At 51.9% G+C, this 23,323-nt stretch overlaps 1 protein-coding gene and 1 long non-coding RNA gene across 11 annotated transcripts in view; one reads left to right on the forward strand and one right to left on the reverse strand.

Annotated features, from left to right (window-relative positions):
- LOC134968888 (uncharacterized) overlaps positions 1 to 16,728 on the forward strand; it is a 125,825-nt gene extending 109,097 nt beyond the window's left edge. The window contains exon 4 of the long non-coding RNA XR_010189349.1: positions 16,437 to 16,728. This is a non-coding gene — a long non-coding RNA (uncharacterized LOC134968888). The remainder of the gene's footprint in view (positions 1 to 16,436) is intronic.
- The window catches only part of DCDC1 (doublecortin domain containing 1), a 962,215-nt gene that overhangs the window by 120,039 nt on the left and 818,853 nt on the right, over positions 1 to 23,323 (reverse strand). For all 10 annotated transcript variants that reach the window (XM_063944440.1, XM_063944436.1, XM_063944437.1 and 7 more), the window contains 5 exons: positions 19,377 to 19,500; positions 16,000 to 16,181; positions 15,233 to 15,337; positions 1,850 to 1,949; positions 1,306 to 1,441 (listed from right to left, as the gene is read on the reverse strand). In XM_063944440.1, the coding sequence (XP_063800510.1) occupies positions 1,306 to 1,441; positions 1,850 to 1,949; positions 15,233 to 15,337; positions 16,000 to 16,181; positions 19,377 to 19,500 (647 nt within the window). The remainder of the gene's footprint in view (positions 1 to 1,305; positions 1,442 to 1,849; positions 1,950 to 15,232; positions 15,338 to 15,999; positions 16,182 to 19,376; positions 19,501 to 23,323) is intronic.

Genomic DNA, 23,323 nt, shown 5'->3' on the forward strand with positions numbered 1-23,323 from the left:
AGCGAACGACTCGGAATGAGGGCCAATGTTAAATAGGCTCCTCATACTAAAGAGCAAATGCAATAGCTGGTTGGATATTTCCACATGGAAAAATCATGTTGGTGCCAATGTAAATCCCCTGTATATACTCATAAAGATCATAAAACGTATACAACGCTAGGCATATAACATATCAGCTTACTGTATTATAGGTGAGATCAGCTGTGCGAGGTTTACATCCTAGATAATGTTAGGAATACCGATTCCTGAGATAGAAGATTCCCTTGTCATGTTATGTTTCACAAATGAGCAAAGATGTGTCTTTCTGTAAGGATCACTGCTTCCCATATCCTGAAATACTCTGCCCTGCTGTGAACATTACAATGATCTAATTGGCTATACTTCTATTACAGTACTATTCTCTCCCCAGCTACTTTATACCTGGCGACATGCAGCCCTGCAAACACTGGCGTATTTATAGTGGGTGCAGTGTGTGCGGTGCACACGGGGTCCAGGGTGCCCCACACAGAATACACTGCACCCATTATTTTTCATACTTACCATCGTTGCAGAAACCACTGGGAGAATGGTGCTGCAACATTTTCCCAGTGTTTCGTGCGGGATCCGGTCTGAAGGTCGACACTGTCTAGGTCGACAATGTTTAGGTCGACCACTATAGGTTGACAGTCACTAGGTCGACATGGATGGAAGGTCGACAGGGTTTCTAGGTCGACATGTGCTAGGTCGACAGGTCTAAAGGTCGACATGAGTTGTTTTTAAAAAAAATTATTTTTTTGAATTTTTTCATACTTAACGATCCACGTGGACTACGATTGGAACGAAGTGAGCCATGCGAGGGGACACGGTGCACTTATTTGGGTTCTCAGTCACTTTCCGAAGAAAACGACACCCAAAAAAAAAAACTCATGTCGACCTTTAGACCTGTCGACCTAGCACATGTCGACCTAGAAACCCTGTCGACCTTCCATCCATGTCGACCTAGTGACTGTCGACCTAAACATTGTCGACCTAGATACTGTCGATTTGATGAACCACACCCGTTTCGCGCCTGCGCAGTAAAAACAAAACACTGGGAAAATGGCCGCCGCACTATTTTCCTGGAGATCTGCGCATGCGCTGTATACTCTGGGACAGTGCTAGGGTCCCCTAGGGACTCTAGTGCCCAGAGCTAAGAGAGGAGGGGGCACAGATGGAGCATGCCCATGAGTCTCCTCCTCTCTAGAAACGCCGCTGCCTGCAAGATATGGAGGATGCTCACAAACCAATGCTCTGAATCTCTGCCAGTGGTACCCGACACATACTTACTTTCTGAGTTCTGTAAGGCACAGTAGTTGTGAATAAGTGATACATCAGAGGAAAGGCTGCTCAATAGAATATGTCTCTTGTGCTCCGCGGCCGACAATTGAGGATTAATCCACTGTTCTCCACAAGACACATACACCTGTGATAAATGTCACACATCAATGTTCTAGAACGTCTCAAGAAAAGATACAAAGCATTGGAATCACAGCATGACAAATTAAAAAGAAAAAAAGACTAAGTACTTGGTGTACTTCTACTTGGATGGATCTGGGATTACTGCTGGCATTTGATAACCTAGATGTATAGGATTAGCAGATTATATTAGTCATACAAATGCACCTTTTGTATTTAGCTACATATGACGGTCAAACGACCATACTGACAGTGCAGCACCTCCCTATGAAGCCTATGCCATTATATTTCTTGCACTGAAGTGTAAGTAAGTGCCTTGCAGAACACAATCATGATATCTTTGAGAGCAGCAGGTTAACACTGATCTGATGTCAGAACGCAGGAGAGATTAGCACATTAAACCTCTTCAACCTACCTGCTGATCTCTTTCAGCATCGCTCAAACGAAAAATCTCAGTGCCGCTTTCAGTAAATAGCCTGCGGGCCGCGGAAGGTAGGTTCATTAGCTGCGTACACCTGTGAGTAATAGAGAGCCTGATGATGGATCGGTGAATGGAACCCGAGAGGTGGTCAGATGGTTGATGTGAAAGTGCTGGCATACATAGGTGGATAAATACACGTTTAGGTCAAATGTTCTTCTGCTGTTTAAATTACAATGGTATAAAAATAACAAGCCCATACATAATGATGCCACTTGCAGAGCTACAGTAGGAAAGAAAAAATACAATTGACACCGAGGGGTTAATGCACGAACAGTCAAGAAAAGCAGCATCTGATCCCCGAGTACCAGCTACAGGCAGATAATGCTTGTCATTGGCTGGCCACTCTGTTAGCCATTTGCAGACAATCAGAGGTATAGAATGCGAACTATGATGGATCAAAAAAGAATCAAAGTTTTTAAAACATGGGTCTCTCTCTATGCTGATGTACGTGTATTTGCTGGCAATGCACCAGCATTACCCAGTGTGTATGCACAGAGGCGCTCCTACGGTGCCTGCATTACCCAATGTGAACACACAGAGGCGCTCCTACGGTGCCTGCATTACCCAATGTGAACACACAGAGGCGCTCCTACGGTGCCTGCATTACCCAATGTGAACACACAGAGGCGCTCCTACGGTGCCTGCATTACCCAATGTGAACACACAGAGGCGCTCCTACAGTGTCCGCATTACTCAGTGTGTATGCACAGAGGCGCTCCTACAGTTCCTGCATTCCCCAGTGTGCACACACAGAGGCGCTCCTACAGTGTCCGCATTCCCCAGTATGCACACACAGAGGCGCTCCTACAGTTCCTGCATTCCCCAGTGTGCACACACAGAGGCGCTCCTACAGTTCCTGCATTCCCCAGTGTGCACACACAGAGGCGCTCCTACAGTTCCTGCATTCCCCAGTGTGCACACACAGAGGCGCTCCTACAGTTCCTGCATTCCCCAGTGTGCACACACAGAGGCGCTCCTACAGTTCCTGCATTCCCCAGTGTGCACACACAGAGGCGCTCCTATAGTGCCTGCATTCCCCAGTGTGCACACACAGAGGCGCTCCTATAGTGCCTGCATTCCCCAGTGTGCACACACAGAGGCGCTCCTATAGTGCCTGCATTCCCCAGTGTGCACACACAGAGGCGCTCCTATAGTGCCTGCATTCCCCAGTGTGCACACACAGAGGCGCTCCTACAGTTCCTGCATTCCCCAGTGTGCACACACAGAGGCGCTCCTACAGTTCCTGCATTCCCCAGTATGCACACACAGAGGCGCTCCTACAGTTCCTGCATTCCCCAGTATGCACACACAGAGGCGCTCCTATAGTGCCTGCATTCCCCAGTGTGCACACACAGAGGCGCTCCTACAGTTCCTGCATTCCCCAGTGTGCACACACAGAGGCGCTCCTACAGTTCCTGCATTCCCCAGTGTGCACACACAGAGGCGCTCCTACAGTTCCTGCATTCCCCAGTATGCACACACAGAGGCGCTCCTACAGTTCCTGCATTCCCCAGTGTGCACACACAGAGGCGCTCCTACAGTTCCTGCATTCCCCAGTGTGCACACACAGAGGCGCTCCTACAGTTCCTGCATTCCCCAGTGTGCACACACAGAGGCGCTCCTATAGTGCCTGCATTCCCCAGTGTGCACACACAGAGGCGCTCCTACAGTTCCTGCATTCCCCAGTGTGCACACACAGAGGCGCTCCTATAGTGCCTGCATTCCCCAGTGTGCACACACAGAGGCGCTCCTACAGTTCCTGCATTCCCCAGTGTGCACACACAGAGGCGCTCCAACAGTTCCTGCATTCCCCAGTATGCACACACAGAGGCGCTCCTATAGTGCCTGCATTCCCCAGTGTGCACACACAGAGGCGCTCCTATAGTGCCTGCATTCCCCAGTGTGCACACACAGAGGCGCTCCTACAGTTCCTGCATTCCCCAGTATGCACACACAGAGGCGCTCCTACAGTTCCTGCATTCCCCAGTATGCACACACAGAGGCGCTCCTACAGTTCCTGCATTCCCCAGTATGCACACACAGAGGCGCTCCTATAGTGCCTGCATTCCCCAGTGTGCACACACAGAGGCGCTCCTACAGTTCCTGCATTCCCCAGTGTGCACACACAGAGGCGCTCCTATAGTGCCTGCATTCCCCAGTGTGCACACACAGAGGCGCTCCTATAGTTCCTGCATTCCCCAGTGTGCACACACAGAGGCGCTCCTACAGTTCCTGCATTCCCCAGTATGCACACACAGAGGCGCTCCTACAGTTCCTGCATTCCCCAGTGTGCACACACAGAGGCGCTCCTACAGTTCCTGCATTCCCCAGTGTGCACACACAGAGGCGCTCCTATAGTGCCTGCATTCCCCAGTGTGCACACACAGAGGCGCTCCTACAGTTCCTGCATTCCCCAGTATGCACACACAGAGGCGCTCCTATAGTGCCTGCATTCCCCAGTGTGCACACACAGAGGCGCTCCTACAGTTCCTGCATTCCCCAGTGTGCACACACAGAGGCGCTCCTACAGTTCCTGCATTCCCCAGTGTGCACACACAGAGGCGCTCCTATAGTTCCTGCATTCCCCAGTGTGCACACACAGAGGCGCTCCTACAGTTCCTGCATTCCCCAGTGTGCACACACAGAGGCGCTCCTATAGTTCCTGCATTCCCCAGTGTGCACACACAGAGGCGCTCCTATAGTGCCTGCATTCCCCAGTATGCACACACAGAGGCGCTCCTACAGTTCCTGCATTCCCCAGTATGCACACACAGAGGCGCTCCTACAGTTCCTGCATTCCCCAGTATGCACACACAGAGGCGCTCCTATAGTGCCTGCATTCCCCAGTGTGCACACACAGAGGCGCTCCTATAGTTCCTGCATTCCCCAGTGTGCACACACAGAGGCGCTCCTACAGTTCCTGCATTCCCCAGTGTGCACACACAGAGGCGCTCCTACAGTTCCTGCATTCCCCAGTGTGCACACACAGAGGCGCTCCTATAGTTCCTGCATTCCCCAGTGTGCACATACAGAGGCGCTCCTATAGTGCCTGCATTCCCCAGTATGCACACACAGAGGCGCTCCTACAGTTCCTGCATTCCCCAGTATGCACACACAGAGGCGCTCCTATAGTGCCTGCATTCCCCAGTGTGCACACACAGAGGCGCTCCTATAGTTCCTGCATTCCCCAGTGTGCACACACAGAGGCGCTCCTACAGTTCCTGCATTCCCCAGTATGCACACACAGAGGCGCTCCTATAGTGCCTGCATTCCCCAGTGTGCACACACAGAGGCGCTCCTACAGTTCCTGCATTCCCCAGTGTGCACACACAGAGGCGCTCCTACAGTTCCTGCATTCCCCAGTGTGCACACACAGAGGCGCTCCTACAGTTCCTGCATTCCCCAGTGTGCACACACAGAGGCGCTCCTATAGTGCCTGCATTCCCCAGTGTGCACACACAGAGGCGCTCCTATAGTGCCTGCATTCCCCAGTGTGCACACACAGAGGCGCTCCTACAGTTCCTGCATTCCCCAGTGTGCACACACAGAGGCGCTCCTACAGTTCCTGCATTCCCCAGTGTGCACACACAGAGGCGCTCCTACAGTTCCTGCATTCCCCAGTGTGCACACACAGAGGCGCTCCTACAGTTCCTGCATTCCCCAGTGTGCACACACAGAGGCGCTCCTACAGTTCCTGCATTCCCCAGTGTGCACACACAGAGGCGCTCCTACAGTTCCTGCATTACCCAGTGTGCACACACAGAGGCGCTCCTACAGTTCCTGCATTCCCCAGTGTGCACACACAGAGGCGCTCCTACAGTTCCTGCATTCCCCAGTGTGCACACACAGAGGCGCTCCTACAGTTCCTGCATTACCCAGTATGCACACACAGAGGCGCTCCTACAGTTCCTGCATTCCCCAGTATGCACACACAGAGGCGCTCCTACAGTTCCTGCATTCCCCAGTATGCACACACAGAGGCGCTCCTACAGTGCCTGCATTCCCCAGTGTGCACACACAGAGGCGCTCCTACAGTTCCTGCATTCCCCAGTGTGCACACACAGAGGCGCTCCTACAGTTCCTGCATTCCCCAGTGTGCACACACAGAGGCGCTCCTACAGTTCCTGCATTCCCCAGTATGCACACACAGAGGCGCTCCTACAGTTCCTGCATTCCCCAGTATGCACACACAGAGGCGCTCCTACAGTTCCTGCATTCCCCAGTGTGCACACACAGAGGCGCTCCTACAGTTCCTGCATTCCCCAGTATGCACACACAGAGGCGCTCCTACAGTTCCTGCATTCCCCAGTATGCACACACAGAGGCGCTCCTACAGTTCCTGCATTCCCCAGTGTGCACACACAGAGGCGCTCCTACAGTTCCTGCATTCCCCAGTGTGCACACACAGAGGCGCTCCTACAGTTCCTGCATTCCCCAGTATGCACACACAGAGGCGCTCCTACAGTTCCTGCATTCCCCAGTGTGCACACACAGAGGCGCTCCTACAGTTCCTGCATTCCCCAGTGTGCACACACAGAGGCGCTCCTACAGTTCCTGCATTCCCCAGTGTGCACACACAGAGGCGCTCCTATAGTGCCTGCATTCCCCAGTGTGCACACACAGAGGCGCTCCTATAGTTCCTGCATTCCCCAGTGTGCACACACAGAGGAGCTCCTACAGTTCCTGCATTCCCCAGTGTGCACACACAGAGGCGCTCCTATAGTTCCTGCATTCCCCAGTATGCACACACAGAGGCGCTCCTACAGTTCCTGCATTCCCCAGTGTGCACACACAGAGGCGCTCCTATAGTGCCTGCATTCCCCAGTGTGCACACACAGAGGCGCTCCTATAGTGCCTGCATTCCCCAGTGTGCACACACAGAGGCGCTCCTACAGTTCCTGCATTCCCCAGTGTGCACACACAGAGGCGCTCCTACAGTTCCTGCATTCCCCAGTGTGCACACACAGAGGCGCTCCTACAGTTCCTGCATTCCCCAGTGTGCACACACAGAGGCGCTCCTACAGTTCCTGCATTCCCCAGTGTGCACACACAGAGGCGCTCCTACAGTTCCTGCATTCCCCAGTGTGCACACACAGAGGCGCTCCTACAGTTCCTGCATTCCCCAGTGTGCACACACAGAGGCGCTCCTACAGTTCCTGCATTACCTAGTGTGCACACACAGAGGCGCTCCTACAGTTCCTGCATTCCCCAGTGTGCACACACAGAGGCGCTCCTACAGTTCCTGCATTCCCCAGTGTGCACACACAGAGGCGCTCCTACAGTTCCTGCATTCCCCAGTGTGCACACACAGAGGCGCTCCTACAGTTCCTGCATTCCCCAGTGTGCACACACAGAGGCGCTCCTACAGTTCCTGCATTCCCCAGTATGCACACACAGAGGCGCTCCTACAGTTCCTGCATTCCCCAGTGTGCACACACAGAGGCGCTCCTACAGTTCCTGCATTCCCCAGTGTGCACACACAGAGGCGCTCCTACAGTTCCTGCATTCCCCAGTGTGCACACACAGAGGCGCTCCTATAGTGCCTGCATTCCCCAGTGTGCACACACAGAGGCGCTCCTATAGTTCCTGCATTCCCCAGTGTGCACACACAGAGGAGCTCCTACAGTTCCTGCATTCCCCAGTGTGCACACACAGAGGCGCTCCTATAGTTCCTGCATTCCCCAGTATGCACACACAGAGGCGCTCCTACAGTTCCTGCATTCCCCAGTGTGCACACACAGAGGCGCTCCTATAGTGCCTGCATTCCCCAGTGTGCACACACAGAGGCGCTCCTATAGTGCCTGCATTCCCCAGTGTGCACACACAGAGGCGCTCCTACAGTTCCTGCATTCCCCAGTGTGCACACACAGAGGCGCTCCTACAGTTCCTGCATTCCCCAGTGTGCACACACAGAGGCGCTCCTACAGTTCCTGCATTCCCCAGTGTGCACACACAGAGGCGCTCCTACAGTTCCTGCATTCCCCAGTGTGCACACACAGAGGCGCTCCTACAGTTCCTGCATTCCCCAGTGTGCACACACAGAGGCGCTCCTACAGTTCCTGCATTACCCAGTATGCACACACAGAGGCGCTCCTACAGTTCCTGCATTCCCCAGTATGCACACACAGAGGCGCTCCTACAGTTCCTGCATTCCCCAGTGTGCACACACAGAGGCGCTCCTACAGTTCCTGCATTCCCCAGTGTGCACACACAGAGGCGCTCCTACAGTTCCTGCATTCCCCAGTGTGCACACACAGAGGCGCTCCTACAGTTCCTGCATTACCCAGTATGCACACACAGAGGCGCTCCTACAGTTCCTGCATTCCCCAGTATGCACACACAGAGGCGCTCCTACAGTTCCTGCATTCCCCAGTGTGCACACACAGAGGCGCTCCTACAGTTCCTGCATTCCCCAGTGTGCACACACAGAGGCGCTCCTACAGTTCCTGCATTCCCCAGTGTGCACACACAGAGGCGCTCCTACAGTTCCTGCATTCCCCAGTGTGCACACACAGAGGCGCTCCTACAGTTCCTGCATTCCCCAGTATGCACACACAGAGGCGCTCCTATAGTGCCTGCATTCCCCAGTGTGCACACACAGAGGCGCTCCTACAGTTCCTGCATTCCCCAGTGTGCACACACAGAGGCGCTCCTACAGTTCCTGCATTCCCCAGTATGCACACACAGAGGCGCTCCTATAGTGCCTGCATTCCCCAGTGTGCACACACAGAGGCGCTCCTACAGTTCCTGCATTCCCCAGTGTGCACACACAGAGGCGCTCCTACAGTTCCTGCATTCCCCAGTGTGCACACACAGAGGCGCTCCTACAGTTCCTGCATTCCCCAGTATGCACACACAGAGGCGCTCCTATAGTGCCTGCATTCCCCAGTGTGCACACACAGAGGCGCTTCTACAGTTCCTGCATTCCCCAGTGTGCACACACAGAGGCGCTCCTATAGTGCCTGCATTCCCCAGTGTGCACACACAGAGGCGCTCCTACAGTTCCTGCATTCCCCAGTGTGCACACACAGAGGCGCTCCTACAGTTCCTGCATTCCCCAGTGTGCACACACAGAGGCGCTCCTACAGTTCCTGCATTCCCCAGTGTGCACACACAGAGGCGCTCCTACAGTTCCTGCATTCCCCAGTGTGCACACACAGAGGCGCTCCTACAGTTCCTGCATTCCCCAGTGTGCACACACAGAGGCGCTCCTACAGTTCCTGCATTCCCCAGTGTGCACACACAGAGGCGCTCCTACAGTTCCTGCATTCCCCAGTGTGCACACACAGAGGCGCTCCTACAGTTCCTGCATTCCCCAGTGTGCACACACAGAGGCGCTCCTACAGTTCCTGCATTCCCCAGTATGCACACACAGAGGCGCTCCTACAGTTCCTGCATTCCCCAGTATGCACACACAGAGGCGCTCCTACAGTTCCTGCATTCCCCAGTATGCACACACAGAGGCGCTCCTATAGTGCCTGCATTCCCCAGTGTGCACACACAGAGGCGCTCCTACAGTTCCTGCATTCCCCAGTGTGCACACACAGAGGCGCTCCTACAGTTCCTGCATTCCCCAGTGTGCACACACAGAGGCGCTCCTATAGTTCCTGCATTCCCCAGTGTGCACACACAGAGGCGCTCCTATAGTTCCTGCATTCCCCAGTGTGCACACACAGAGGAGCTCCTACAGTTCCTGCATTCCCCAGTGTGCACACACAGAGGCGCTCCTATAGTTCCTGCATTCCCCAGTGTGCACACACAGAGGCGCTCCTATAGTGCCTGCATTCCCCAGTGTGCACACACAGAGGCGCTCCTACAGTTCCTGCATTCCCCAGTGTGCACACACAGAGGCGCTCCTATAGTTCCTGCATTCCCCAGTGTGCACACACAGAGGCGCTCCTATAGTGCCTGCATTCCCCAGTGTGCACACACAGAGGCGCTCCTACAGTTCCTGCATTCCCCAGTGTGCACACACAGAGGCGCTCCTACAGTTCCTGCATTCCCCAGTATGCACACACAGAGGCGCTCCTACAGTTCCTGCATTCCCCAGTGTGCACACACAGAGGCGCTCCTACAGTTCCTGCATTCCCCAGTATGCACACACAGAGGCGCTCCTACAGTTCCTGCATTCCCCAGTATGCACACACAGAGGCGCTCCTATAGTGCCTGCATTCCCCAGTGTGCACACACAGAGGCGCTCCTACAGTTCCTGCATTCCCCAGTGTGCACACACAGAGGCGCTCCTACAGTTCCTGCATTCCCCAGTGTGCACACACAGAGGCGCTCCTACAGTTCCTGCATTCCCCAGTATGCACACACAGAGGCGCTCCTATAGTGCCTGCATTCCCCAGTGTGCACACACAGAGGCGCTTCTACAGTTCCTGCATTCCCCAGTGTGCACACACAGAGGCGCTCCTATAGTGCCTGCATTCCCCAGTGTGCACACACAGAGGCGCTCCTACAGTTCCTGCATTCCCCAGTGTGCACACACAGAGGCGCTCCTACAGTTCCTGCATTCCCCAGTGTGCACACACAGAGGCGCTCCTACAGTTCCTGCATTCCCCAGTGTGCACACACAGAGGCGCTCCTACAGTTCCTGCATTCCCCAGTGTGCACACACAGAGGCGCTCCTACAGTTCCTGCATTCCCCAGTGTGCACACACAGAGGCGCTCCTACAGTTCCTGCATTCCCCAGTGTGCACACACAGAGGCGCTCCTACAGTTCCTGCATTCCCCAGTGTGCACACACAGAGGCGCTCCTACAGTTCCTGCATTCCCCAGTATGCACACACAGAGGCGCTCCTACAGTTCCTGCATTCCCCAGTATGCACACACAGAGGCGCTCCTACAGTTCCTGCATTCCCCAGTATGCACACACAGAGGCGCTCCTACAGTGCCTGCATTCCCCAGTGTGCACACACAGAGGCGCTCCTACAGTTCCTGCATTCCCCAGTGTGCACACACAGAGGCGCTCCTACAGTTCCTGCATTCCCCAGTGTGCACACACAGAGGCGCTCCTACAGTTCCTGCATTCCCCAGTGTGCACACACAGAGGCGCTCCTATAGTTCCTGCATTCCCCAGTGTGCACACACAGAGGAGCTCCTACAGTTCCTGCATTCCCCAGTGTGCACACACAGAGGCGCTCCTATAGTTCCTGCATTCCCCAGTGTGCACACACAGAGGCGCTCCTATAGTGCCTGCATTCCCCAGTGTGCACACACAGAGGCGCTCCTACAGTTCCTGCATTCCCCAGTGTGCACACACAGAGGCGCTCCTATAGTTCCTGCATTCCCCAGTGTGCACACACAGAGGCGCTCCTATAGTGCCTGCATTCCCCAGTGTGCACACACAGAGGCGCTCCTACAGTTCCTGCATTCCCCAGTGTGCACACACAGAGGCGCTCCTACAGTTCCTGCATTCCCCAGTGTGCACACACAGAGGCGCTCCTACAGTTCCTGCATTCCCCAGTGTGCACACACAGAGGCGCTCCTACAGTTCCTGCATTCCCCAGTGTGCACACACAGAGGCGCTCCTACAGTTCCTGCATTCCCCAGTGTGCACACACAGAGGCGCTCCTACAGTTCCTGCATTCCCCAGTGTGCACACACAGAGGCGCTCCTACAGTTCCTGCATTACCCAGTGTGCACACACAGAGGCGCTCCTATAGTTCCTGCATTCCCCAGTATGCACACACAGAGGCGCTCCTACAGTTCCTGCATTCCCCAGTGTGCACACACAGAGGCGCTCCTACAGTTCCTGCATTACCCAGTGTGCACACACAGAGGCGCTCCTACAGTTCCTGCATTCCCCAGTATGCACACACAGAGGCGCTCCTACAGTTCCTGCATTCCCCAGTGTGCACACACAGAGGCGCTCCTACAGTTCCTGCATTCCCCAGTATGCACACACAGAGGCGCTCCTACAGTTCCTGCATTCCCCAGTATGCACACACAGAGGCGCTCCTATAGTGCCTGCATTCCCCAGTGTGCACACACAGAGGCGCTCCTACAGTTCCTGCATTCCCCAGTGTGCACACACAGAGGCGCTCCTACAGTTCCTGCATTCCCCAGTGTGCACACACAGAGGCGCTCCTATAGTGCCTGCATTCCCCAGTGTGCACACACAGAGGCGCTCCTATAGTTCCTGCATTCCCCAGTGTGCACACACAGAGGCGCTCCTATAGTGCCTGCATTCCCCAGTGTGCACACACAGAGGCGCTCCTACAGTTCCTGCATTCCCCAGTGTGCACACACAGAGGCGCTCCTATAGTTCCTGCATTCCCCAGTGTGCACACACAGAGGCGCTCCTATAGTGCCTGCATTCCCCAGTGTGCACACACAGAGGCGCTCCTACAGTTCCTGCATTCCCCAGTGTGCACACACAGAGGCGCTCCTACAGTTCCTGCATTCCCCAGTGTGCACACACAGAGGCGCTCCTACAGTTCCTGCATTCCCCAGTGTGCACACACAGAGGCGCTCCTACAGTTCCTGCATTCCCCAGTGTGCACACACAGAGGCGCTCCTACAGTTCCTGCATTCCCCAGTGTGCACACACAGAGGCGCTCCTACAGTTCCTGCATTCCCCAGTGTGCACACACAGAGGCGCTCCTACAGTTCCTGCATTACCCAGTGTGCACACACAGAGGCGCTCCTACAGTTCCTGCATTCCCCAGTGTGCACACACAGAGGCGCTCCTACAGTTCCTGCATTACCCAGTATGCACACACAGAGGCGCTCCTACAGTTCCTGCATTCCCCAGTGTGCACACACAGAGGCGCTCCTACAGTTCCTGCATTCCCCAGTATGCACACACAGAGGCGCTCCTACAGTTCCTGCATTCCCCAGTGTGCACACACAGAGGCGCTCCTACAGTTCCTGCATTCCCCAGTGTGCACACACAGAGGCGCTCCTACAGTTCCTGCATTCCCCAGTGTGCACACACAGAGGCGCTCCTACAGTTCCTGCATTCCCCAGTGTGCACACACAGAGGCGCTCCTACAGTTCCTGCATTCCCCAGTATGCACACACAGAGGCGCTCCTACAGTTCCTGCATTCCCCAGTGTGCACACACAGAGGCGCTCCTACAGTTCCTGCATTCCCCAGTGTGCACACACAGAGGCGCTCCTACAGTTCCTGCATTCCCCAGTGTGCACACACAGAGGCGCTCCTACAGTTCCTGCATTCCCCAGTGTGCACACACAGAGGCGCTCCTATAGTGCCTGCATTCCCCAGTGTGCACACACAGAGGCGCTCCTACAGTTCCTGCATTCCCCAGTGTGCACACACAGAGGCGCTCCTACAGTTCCTGCATTCCCCAGTGTGCACACACAGAGGCGCTCCTATAGTGCCTGCATTCCCCAGTGTGCACACACAGAGGCGCTCCTACAGTTCCTGCATTCCCCAGTATGCACACACAGAGGCGCTCCTACAGTTCCTGCATTCCCCAGTGTGCACACACAGAGGCGCTCCTACAGTTCCTGCATTCCCCAGTGTGCACACACAGAGGCGCTCCTACAGTTCCTGCATTCCCCAGCGTGCACACACAGAGGCGCTCCTACAGTTCCTGCATTCCCCAGCGTGCACACACAGAGGCGCTCCTACAGTTCCTGCATTCCCCAGCGTGCACACACAGAGGCGCTCCTACAGTTCCTGCATTCCCCAGTGTGCACACACAGAGGCGCTCCTACAGTTCCTGCATTCCCCAGTGTGCACACACAGAGGCGCTCCTACAGTGCCTGCATTCCCCAGTGTGCACACACAGAGGCGCTCCTACAGTGCCTGCATTCCCCAGTGTGCACACACAGAGGCGCTCCTACAGTTCCTGCATTCCCCAGTGTGCACACACAGAGGCGCTCCTATAGTGCCTGCATTCCCCAGTGTGCACACACAGAGGCGCTCCTACAGTGCCTGCATTCCCCAGTGTGCACACACAGAGGCGCTCCTACAGTGCCTGCATTCCCCAGTGTGCACACACAGAGGCGCTCCTATAGTTCCTGCATTCCCCAGTGTGCACACACAGAGGCGCTCCTACAGTGCCTGCATTCCCCAGTGTGCACACACAGAGGCGCTCCTACGATTCATACATACCCCACTGGAGATGCCCAATCTCATCTGACCTTGGAGGGCCGGGTCAGTACTCGTATGGGAAACCACCTTGGAACACTCTGGTACTGCAACCTATTGCTGCATACTAGATCCACTTGTCATTAACAGGGAGCACGATAGGCCAATGTGATACTTCCCTTCGGATTTGTGACCTATGATTCAACTTCCTGCAATAAACCTTTTTCTAAAGTTTTCATGCAGAATAAATGATGGACATACAGATTACATAATATTTTTTTCCCAATATAAAGATACCACTATTGAATACTCTGGTATTATACTACCACAGCGCAAGGAATCCGGCTGAGTGTTTATCTTAGCCCAGGCTACTTACTATAAATTTAATTTATTTTTAATTTGCGCATACTGGTAAAACTGGAACTCCATATTATTATTAATATATTAATAATAATAATTATGATCTTAACAGATATCTATCATATACATTTGTGCGTCTGAAACTGAGTGCTCCCCAATAAGAGCCTACTGTTTTCCTGTTCTCTTTGTGTTTACGCCTGTTAAGATTTATGTCAGCCATAGTAAGGCTAGAGAACAGATAAATGCATTAGACTGATGCTAGCATCTCTGCACAGTGCACTTATGGAGACCCAAACCAAGGCTACAGGAATAGGAACATGGGCCCTCATTCCGAGTTGTTCGCTCGCTAGCTGCTTTTAGCAGCATTGCACACGCTAGGCCGCCGCCCTCTGGGAGTGTATCTTAGCATAGCAGAATTGCTACTAAATAATTCCTTGCAGTTTCTGAGTAGCTCCAGACTTACTCCTACACTGCGATCAGCTCAGTCCGTTTAGTTCCTGGTTTGACGTCACAAACACGCCCTGCGTTCGGCCAGCCACTCCCCCGTTTCTACAGACACTCCCGCGTTTTTCCCTGACACGCCTGCGTTTTTTTGCAAATGCCGGGAAAACGCTGAGTTGCTGCCCAGATACACCCCTTTCCTGTCAATCATTTACCGAACAGCAGTGCGACTGAAAAGCGTTGCAGAAGCCACAGCAAAACGGCTACGTTTTGTGTTAAATAACTAAGCTCATGTGCCCTGCGTGCCTTGCGCATGCGCAATTTGCAACAAATCGCAGCATAGCGAAAATCGGCAACGAACGAACAACTCGGAATGACCCCCATGGGGCCTAATTCAGACCTGATCGTAGCAGCAAATTTGTTACCATGGTGTATACAAAACAGTGTATTTACCTTTCTAAAAACTGCTGCAATTCAATCTCATCAACTTTTAGAGAATTGTCCTCTTTCGTGTTGCTCCGTTTTGTCAGCTGTGTGATTTGTTTCTTTTCGGATGGCCTAATAAATAATAAATGCATAAAAAGGCAAGACCACAAAGACCGCTATATAATAACCACCCAATCATACCCCTTTTACACTGAAATGCCAGGTCGCACCCAGGATTTTGGACATGTGTCCAACATGGAAAAGACCCGGCTGAGACCCCTTTCAGAGTGGCGGCTGGACCCAACTTAGTGCAAGGTCGATTTCATCATCTCACACGTGACCAGTGCCAGCACTTGGAGAGGAAATTGTCTCGTTGCGTCGGCTTTCCCTATGCTGTAAACGGGTGCGACCCGGCTTACCCGTTTACCCTGTACTGTGACCCGGGGCAGGGTTAGGGTTAGACTGCGGGGAGGGGTGGTTAGGTTTAGGCACCCCCGAGGATTGTTAGGCTGTGGGGGTGGGAGGGTTACATTTAGGCTGTGGGGAGGGTGGTGTTGGTGGGGGGTTAAGGTTAGGCACAAACGGGGAGGGTTAGGCTGCGGTGGTGGGATTTGGGTCAGGCTGCGGGTAGGGAGGGTTAGGGTACTTACCTAAAAGGTGTCGGGATCCTGCACGTCAGAGATGCCGCTGTGGGTATTTTGCCCGCCAGCATCCCAGGTGCTAGGATCCCGATACCATCCCACACCAGGTACTGTATAACATACTAAACAACCGCCATGGCTGCACCGACATACTGTTTTCTCAGCACGTTTGATAAGTTTGGTCCCACGATCAGACACGCCCTGCTCTGGTCACTGTCTCCATTTCTTAAAACCTTCAGTCTGACGGGTGTGTGGGTGTTTGGATGGTCATATACAGGTTTCTCCAAAGGCGGGCTGTTTGCAATAAGTGATCCCTGAATAGGCCAGTCAAAGTCCTTTCAATCAAAAAAGAAGATGAAAAGCACATTAATAATTACCCTTGGGGTCGATTGTCATGATCAAATCCATTTAAACTTAGAAGATATACAGTGGCGGCTATCATAACGACATCGACATACCTGAAGAGGTTTTATAACTATTAATAGTCATGCTGAATATACTGAATTAAAAACTGAAGGTGATATATGCATATCGGTATTACAGTATGGGACGCTCAAATTATTTTTATCTTGCTTTATATATATTATGAGGTTCGGCAGTGCCAGGAGGGAGCAGAGGTCCAGCTAGCGGATCCGGAACGCTGACTGGTGATATACCATCTTCTTTGCTTCTAAAGGACTGACAAGTTACTTCCTGACTCTGGTAATTAATTGAATCCTGCCATCGTGTTTGCTGCCCTCAGATATCCTGAGTGTCTTTCTTTAGGAATTGTTGACATCATTTGTGTGATTCAGATTTGCCAAGTTTTTCACTACCATCTGGTAATTATTTGGGATTTGTCATCCAGGATTCCAAGAGGAATCAAGTGTTTTTAGAGTTTTTATGAGTGTTGTGTCCATTAAAAAACGTATCATGCTATGCGTTTTTTTCCTGTTTTCTATTTTATGCTAAATATGGTGAAAATTACGTCTGAACGAGCCTTGACAGAATAACATAAGGAGGGAGGAAAAAGACCCTTATCATCGCCTTGACATAAGGAGTGAAGGAACGTATACATTTTTTCATGTAACAAATTAAGCGCCGATATTTAAATGACTTACCTTCGAATACACATGTACAATTTTTTTGCATTTTTGAGGAATACTCTTACAAGTAATTTCTTTTCTGGCTGCTGCTATTTGCGCATACAAGGGACATACCAGTTATTACAATTCATTCTGTATTGCGGCAATTCCATCGTGTGATGGTTTTCACTCAGGAGCTAATTCTGATTTTGGCGGGACAGTCCCCTTTTTCGGGCACTGTCCCCCAGTGTCGGACTGGGGCATAAAGGGCCCAACGGGGGAATTAAGTTATAGAGGCCCATACTTAAGGGTGTGGCCAGCCTACAAAGGGGGTGTGGCCAGCCTCCACAGAGGCTTGAAATACACAATAGTTTAGTGCAGTGTAATGCAGCATATCTACCATGTGTAATACAAGTGCACAGTCTGGAACCTGATCCCTAGAGGAAAGAGTGGGCCCTCAGGCAGTGGGGCCTATCGGTGGTTTCCCTGGTACCCCTGTGGGCCAGTCCCACCCTGCTGTCCCACCTGTGAACTGCAGCGTACCGTGGTGGGGAGGTGGGAGGCCACCTCTCACTCGCCACTCTGCTTATCAGCACAGTGGTGAATAGATGCTGTGCACATGTGCACGTCATCTATTCATGGCAGAGAGGGATTGGGGGCATGGCCAGCAGCTCCCAGGGCACTGGGCATGCACCCACAGTGGTAGACTATTGGTGCTTGTGGAAACAGTATTTCCCACAAGGCCACGCCCCCTAATTTGATGTCCCATTTGCAAGCAAAGAAAAGGTTGGGAGGTATTGGATAGGTGCATCTGGATGTTCGCTCCCTAGCCTGCCACATGCCTCCAGCATCCAGCGCTTGCCACGGGCTCTATTCCCACTCTATGGGTGATGTGGATGCTGTGATCCCGGCTGTCAGTTTGCCTGCGGGGGGGGGGGGGAGCGCAATGAAGCTCCTTGCAGGCCTGGTGGCTCGCCACAGGTCGGGATATCTGGTGGTTGGGATTCCGTCGTCGGTATACTGACCGGCGGTATCCCGACTGCCAGTAACATGACTACATTCCGATAGAAAGTAATATCTGCTGCTTTACAGTCACCAGCCCTTGCTGCAGCCATCCCCATAGTTTTCTATGTGAACGGTATGTAACAAGATTTGCAAAGCATACCGTGGCTTTTAGGATCTTGCATGCGTGGGCTATCTTCAGATGGCATTAGTCTGTTAATAGGGGAAGCCCTACCGGAAATGGATCTTGCAATCTCTTTCCAGGTAGCTGTGGGTGATCCTGATGCCGGTTGAGAGGTTTTCTCAGTGCGCATGAGCAGCTTTGTTAATAGCCCCATACAGCTTAGTGTCATCAGAAAGTATTTATTCATAATTTATCATTTATTTATATAGAGCCACCAACTTATGCAGCGCTGTACCATACCTCCCAACTGTCCCGATTTTCGCGGGACAGTCCCATTTTTTGGGACTGTCCCGCTGTCTCCCCCGCGGGCCGCAGTGTCCCGCGGTGGGGCAGCAGTTGGGAGGCTCCTGCACTCGCTGCCCTGCTTAGAAGAGCAGCGGTGAATAGACGCCGTGCGCATGCGCACACAGCGTCCATTCACAGAGGCAGAGGGTTTGGGGGTATACCAGTAGCTCACTGAGTGCTGGCCATGCCCCCATAGTGACAAGAAGCGGGGGCCGCGGCTCGCGATCACAGCATTATTGTGAAGCCACGTCCTTTCTTGGAAGTCATGCCCCTTTTCTATAGCCACACCCCCTTTCCACCGGCGGACTTGGCTTCGCCGCGCTACGGTCCCACTTTCAAAGATGTTAAGTTTGGGAGGTATGCTGTACCAAGAATATTTGTCCTTTATACTAATCCCTACCCAAATGAATTCCCTAACATACAAGTGCACACACACATACACATTAAGGATAATTTTGTCAGAATTCAGTTAACCTACAAGTATGTTTCTGGGGTGCAGGGGAACCGGAGCACCCAGAGGAAACCCACTCAAACACCAGGAGAACATATAAACTTTACACAGGTAGGACTTGGGTCGGGAGTAAACAATGACATTCGTGCAGCGACTTAGGATACGCTATCCACTAGGCCACAATGAGTTTGGATACTTAATGTACTTGGCCAGCTGTGTCCGCCATTGTGGGGAACAAAGTGCAGACGGTACTAATTTACCAGGCACAGGACTGGAGGTGGGGGGTTAGATGATCCCACCTGCAAACTGCTGCTTATTCACAAAAGTCCAGCAGTGATCTATATAAGCTGTGATGATGTAAGAGATCTGGAAATGTGCACGGTTCACGTTCCTAGGTTTGTGCAACAATGTAATGTAAGATGTACACAGTATGGGATCCGTGTGCACATTTTCAGAGCAAAAAACCCTCAGACAACTTCCAGGATTGCATTTGATCTGTGGTTCTCTGCTAGGAAGGTTGCAAACCATAAATATAATTACTTACCTCGTTGATTTCTCCATTAGGCAGAACAGGCCACAAGTATGTCAGTTTGTTCCATAGAGGATTATCCACTTTTGAATGTTTCCATTGCCGGGATTTTGATAATCCGTCGTGTTTTATGGCCCATCTACAAACAACAAACGAGAAATCAATTTGTATGAAAATACTCCATTCTGTATATCTGGAGACAAGCCACTAATACCCCTTTCACATCTCAAATGCCGGGTCCCACCCGGTAATTGGAAACAGGTCCTTACCGGGTGGGACCTGGCATTTGACACTAACAACTAGCTCCCTGACCCGGCAATATGTTGTGTTGGGTTGCCATAGTGGCGAGGGGCGGAGCCAGCATCAGGGGCGGAGGCGGAGCTGAGCTTATCTCCGCAACGCCTCTTCCTATGTAGCGAACGGGTCCCGGGTCGCATCGACCCGGCAACCCTTTCACACTGCCTCTGACCCGGTATTCAACCCGGGAATAACACTGCTTTATTCCCGGTTTCAATTACCGGGTCAGACGACCCGGGAATTCACCGTGGACCCTTTCGCACCGCACAGCGACCCGCGTCGATCCGGCAATATACCGAGTCGATACCGGGTTATTTGTGTGGTGTGAAGGGGGTATAATATTAGCAAATAGGCTAACTGTCCCTGTGTCCATCCTGCCATATATAATTGGCATGCTTAATAACGATCCAATGGGAATTGATTATCTTGAAGCATGTCCCCAAATGATGCTATTGGCTGATCACTGTCCCTGTGACCCGGCTGGCAAACAGCGGCTTTATCAGTCCATGGATATTTCTGTATCTTTGACAGGTGGAGGGTTGAAGGGTGGGGTGTGTAACCTGGTGCTAGATATATTGTATATCTGTAACAAGATAACACACACACATATATAAGCCACCACAAGGGGTCAGTGTACAAAGTCCATAAAAGAGTGCACTACAAATATCATAGGAGATTATATTTGAATAAAAACAATATAAACCCTTATCTGGAAAAAAACAATATAAACATGACAGTCAATAATTATGCATATATGCAAATACAGGGCCTGATTAGGGAATGTCCAAAGGGGTGTGCAATAAGTTTCTGGATGTGCAGTGCATACGTAAAGTAATGACCCCATCTGACTGTCAGCACGTTCATTTCCTTCCCAGACTCATTATGGAGCTCAACAGAGGCCACTGGAGCGCCATGATCTACTACAAGAGTGGTGTGTGGCAGCAGGAGAGTTTTGACCAACTGCAATAAGCTTTTGGGGAGGAAGCACCATCCTGAACCATTGTGTTCGAGTGGTTTGCAGAATTCTGGAGCAGGAGACGATCTCTGGAAGATAAGGAGCTCTGTGGCCAGGAAGACTAGCTATGCAGTATCCATCCCACTCGTGCAGCAGTGCCCTATTACTGGGGACTGGTACCCCAACCAATGCCTGTGGTGCCCTTCTCCCTCACGACAATGCACTTGCCCACAAGTCAAGGAAAGTGGTGGATTTTCTGGCCCATGAACACATCCAGGGGCTTGGTAGAGTCTAGAGCTGGCCCCCTGCGACTACCTCGTGTTCCCACAAATCAACCACAAGATGCGTAGGATTTGTTATGAGTCACTGGAAGCTGCAGTGGAGACCTTCATCCAGCGTGTAGAAGCATACCCTCCAACATTTTACACATAAAAATCGGTACAAATTAGAAAAGGGGGCGTGGCCACGGGTAAAGTGGCATGACCACGCCCCTTTTCCTATACTTTCAATGGAAGCTTGGAGAGCCAAAAATCGGTACAGACCTTAAAAAAAAAATATGGACTGTACCTGCCAAAAGGTACAGTTGGAGGGTCTGTAGAAGACATACCTGCTTTGGACTGGTCTAACTGCTTTACAAAGTGGTTTGAGCGCATGCAACTTTGCAGACTCTTCTGGGGAATACTTTGAAAAAATTTAATTTAATGTTCACTGTAATGTTTGTAAATATAATACTTAATGTGCATCTGGGAACTTATTGCACACCCCTCATACGTAAGCCCAATGGTTTACATTCATCTGATGGTGTGGCACCAGGGGATGCTCAGTACCCCTTTTTGTGCATGAGCAGAATGGTTCCTGCGTGGTTGCATGCCGTTCCCCCTGAGTCACAGTCCTTTGGGGGGAGTGGGTAGGCGGAGCCGGGCAGTGTTTACTCAAGACGCCTCCTACTGCTTTTGCATAATTTCATTCAGCTGCTGAATCGAAAGACACAGCTGCTGTATGAACCCAGTCCATCTCCGAATCAGGAACTCAGTATTTAAAACTAGAAAACCAGCACGGGTTAAACCTGTACCCAAGTTGATGGGCACAACACATACTGTGATTGCTGACAGATGCCAAAGGGAAGGACATAAAGAAGTACGTAAGGAAGGAAGTGCATACGTCAAGGAAAAGGGCCCTGATCGTTGAATCTTACAATATATTATATGCTTAGAATAGATTATATTAGAGACTGAAATAATATTACAAAGAAAAAGTGCAAACAGGTTCATGTTTTATGCCCAGATACTTGCCCTGACCGGTGTGGCAAATTAGGCTAATAAAAGCTAATTATTTTCTGTGCAGGGGTGCTTTAAGAGAGGAGGAGGCCGGTGTGCTGCCTCCTCCGTACGGGCCCCCTCCTCTCTGCAGGAACGCTGTAGAGTCTGAGCACTAGAGGGCTCAGACTCTACTGCGCATGCGCAGATTTCAGGGAAAATGGCGCGGTGGCCATTTTCCCAGAGATTTCTCTACTGCGCCCACGCAGAACTCCATGAAAATGCCTGCCGCGCCATTTTCACTGGATTTTAACAGCACCGGTGACGTCAGCGCAGGACTCCGGAGGGGTGAGTGTTTAAAAAATGGGTGCAGTGTGTGCGGAGTGGGCCCCCTCTGGACTCAGGGGCCCATGTGCCCCCATTATAGAATCGCCAGTGTTTCTGTGGTTTATATAACAAAGCTAATTGCACTAGAAAGTTCCCCATAATTGTTATCCTCTACCATTCAAAACAGGATTACAAAATAGAACGCAGTAAACGCAAAATAGTGTCACAAGCACAAAAACACAGCGAACGCAGATATTATTTTCACATACTTTTTTCAGATTTAATTAAACGTACAGCAGGAAATTTAAGTTCACAGCAAAAGATAGGAGCAGTGCATCCGGAACGTATTAGTGCTTCACTTTTTCCCACATTTTGTTATGTTACAGCCTTATTCCAAAATGGAATAAATTAATTTTTTTCCCTCAAAATTCTACACACAATACTCCATAATGACAACGTGAAAGAAGTTTTTTTGAGATTTTTGTAAATTTATTAAAAATAAAAAACTAAGAAATCACATGTACATAAGTATTCACAGCCTTTGCTCAATACTTTTTTGATGTAACTTTGGCAGCAATTACAGCCTCAAGTCTTTATGAATATGATTCCATCAGGTTGAGTGGCGGATTTAGGGACGGGAGGGCGCAACAATGCACGTGCCCCCCCCCCTGTCATTTTCAATTGATTTTTTCTTATTGTTCTTTTTACCGCGCGCACCCACCCGACATGAGGTAATGTCCCTCCACTGTCAGCTGCTCTGCTCCATGCCTTTCTGCATGGCCAGGCCAATGTGTTCCTCCTCCTGATTGGCTCCCTGGAGAAATGTGACATGCAGTCAGTGCAGAGGAGCCGAGCAGGAGGAGGAACTTCCCAGATTCAGCCCACCGCCGCCGCTGAGGAACAGCGCACCGGCAGCAGCTCACCCAGTCACACAGCGCACCGGCACCGCACCGCCATCGAGAGTCCAGAACCAGCAGCCACGGCGCTGAGGAACAGTGCACCAGTGTGACCAGCAGCCCACCCGTACACATTGCAAGGGCTCAGGACAGCAGCCGCCGGCGCCGCCAACGAGGGACAGCGCACCCGCCAGCCCACCAAGCAAGAAGACGCCTGCCTGGCCCTACTTT

This window comes from Pseudophryne corroboree, chromosome 11, assembly GCF_028390025.1.
Source record: "Pseudophryne corroboree isolate aPseCor3 chromosome 11, aPseCor3.hap2, whole genome shotgun sequence".
In the NCBI taxonomy this organism is placed as follows: Eukaryota; Metazoa; Chordata; class Amphibia; order Anura; family Myobatrachidae; genus Pseudophryne; species Pseudophryne corroboree.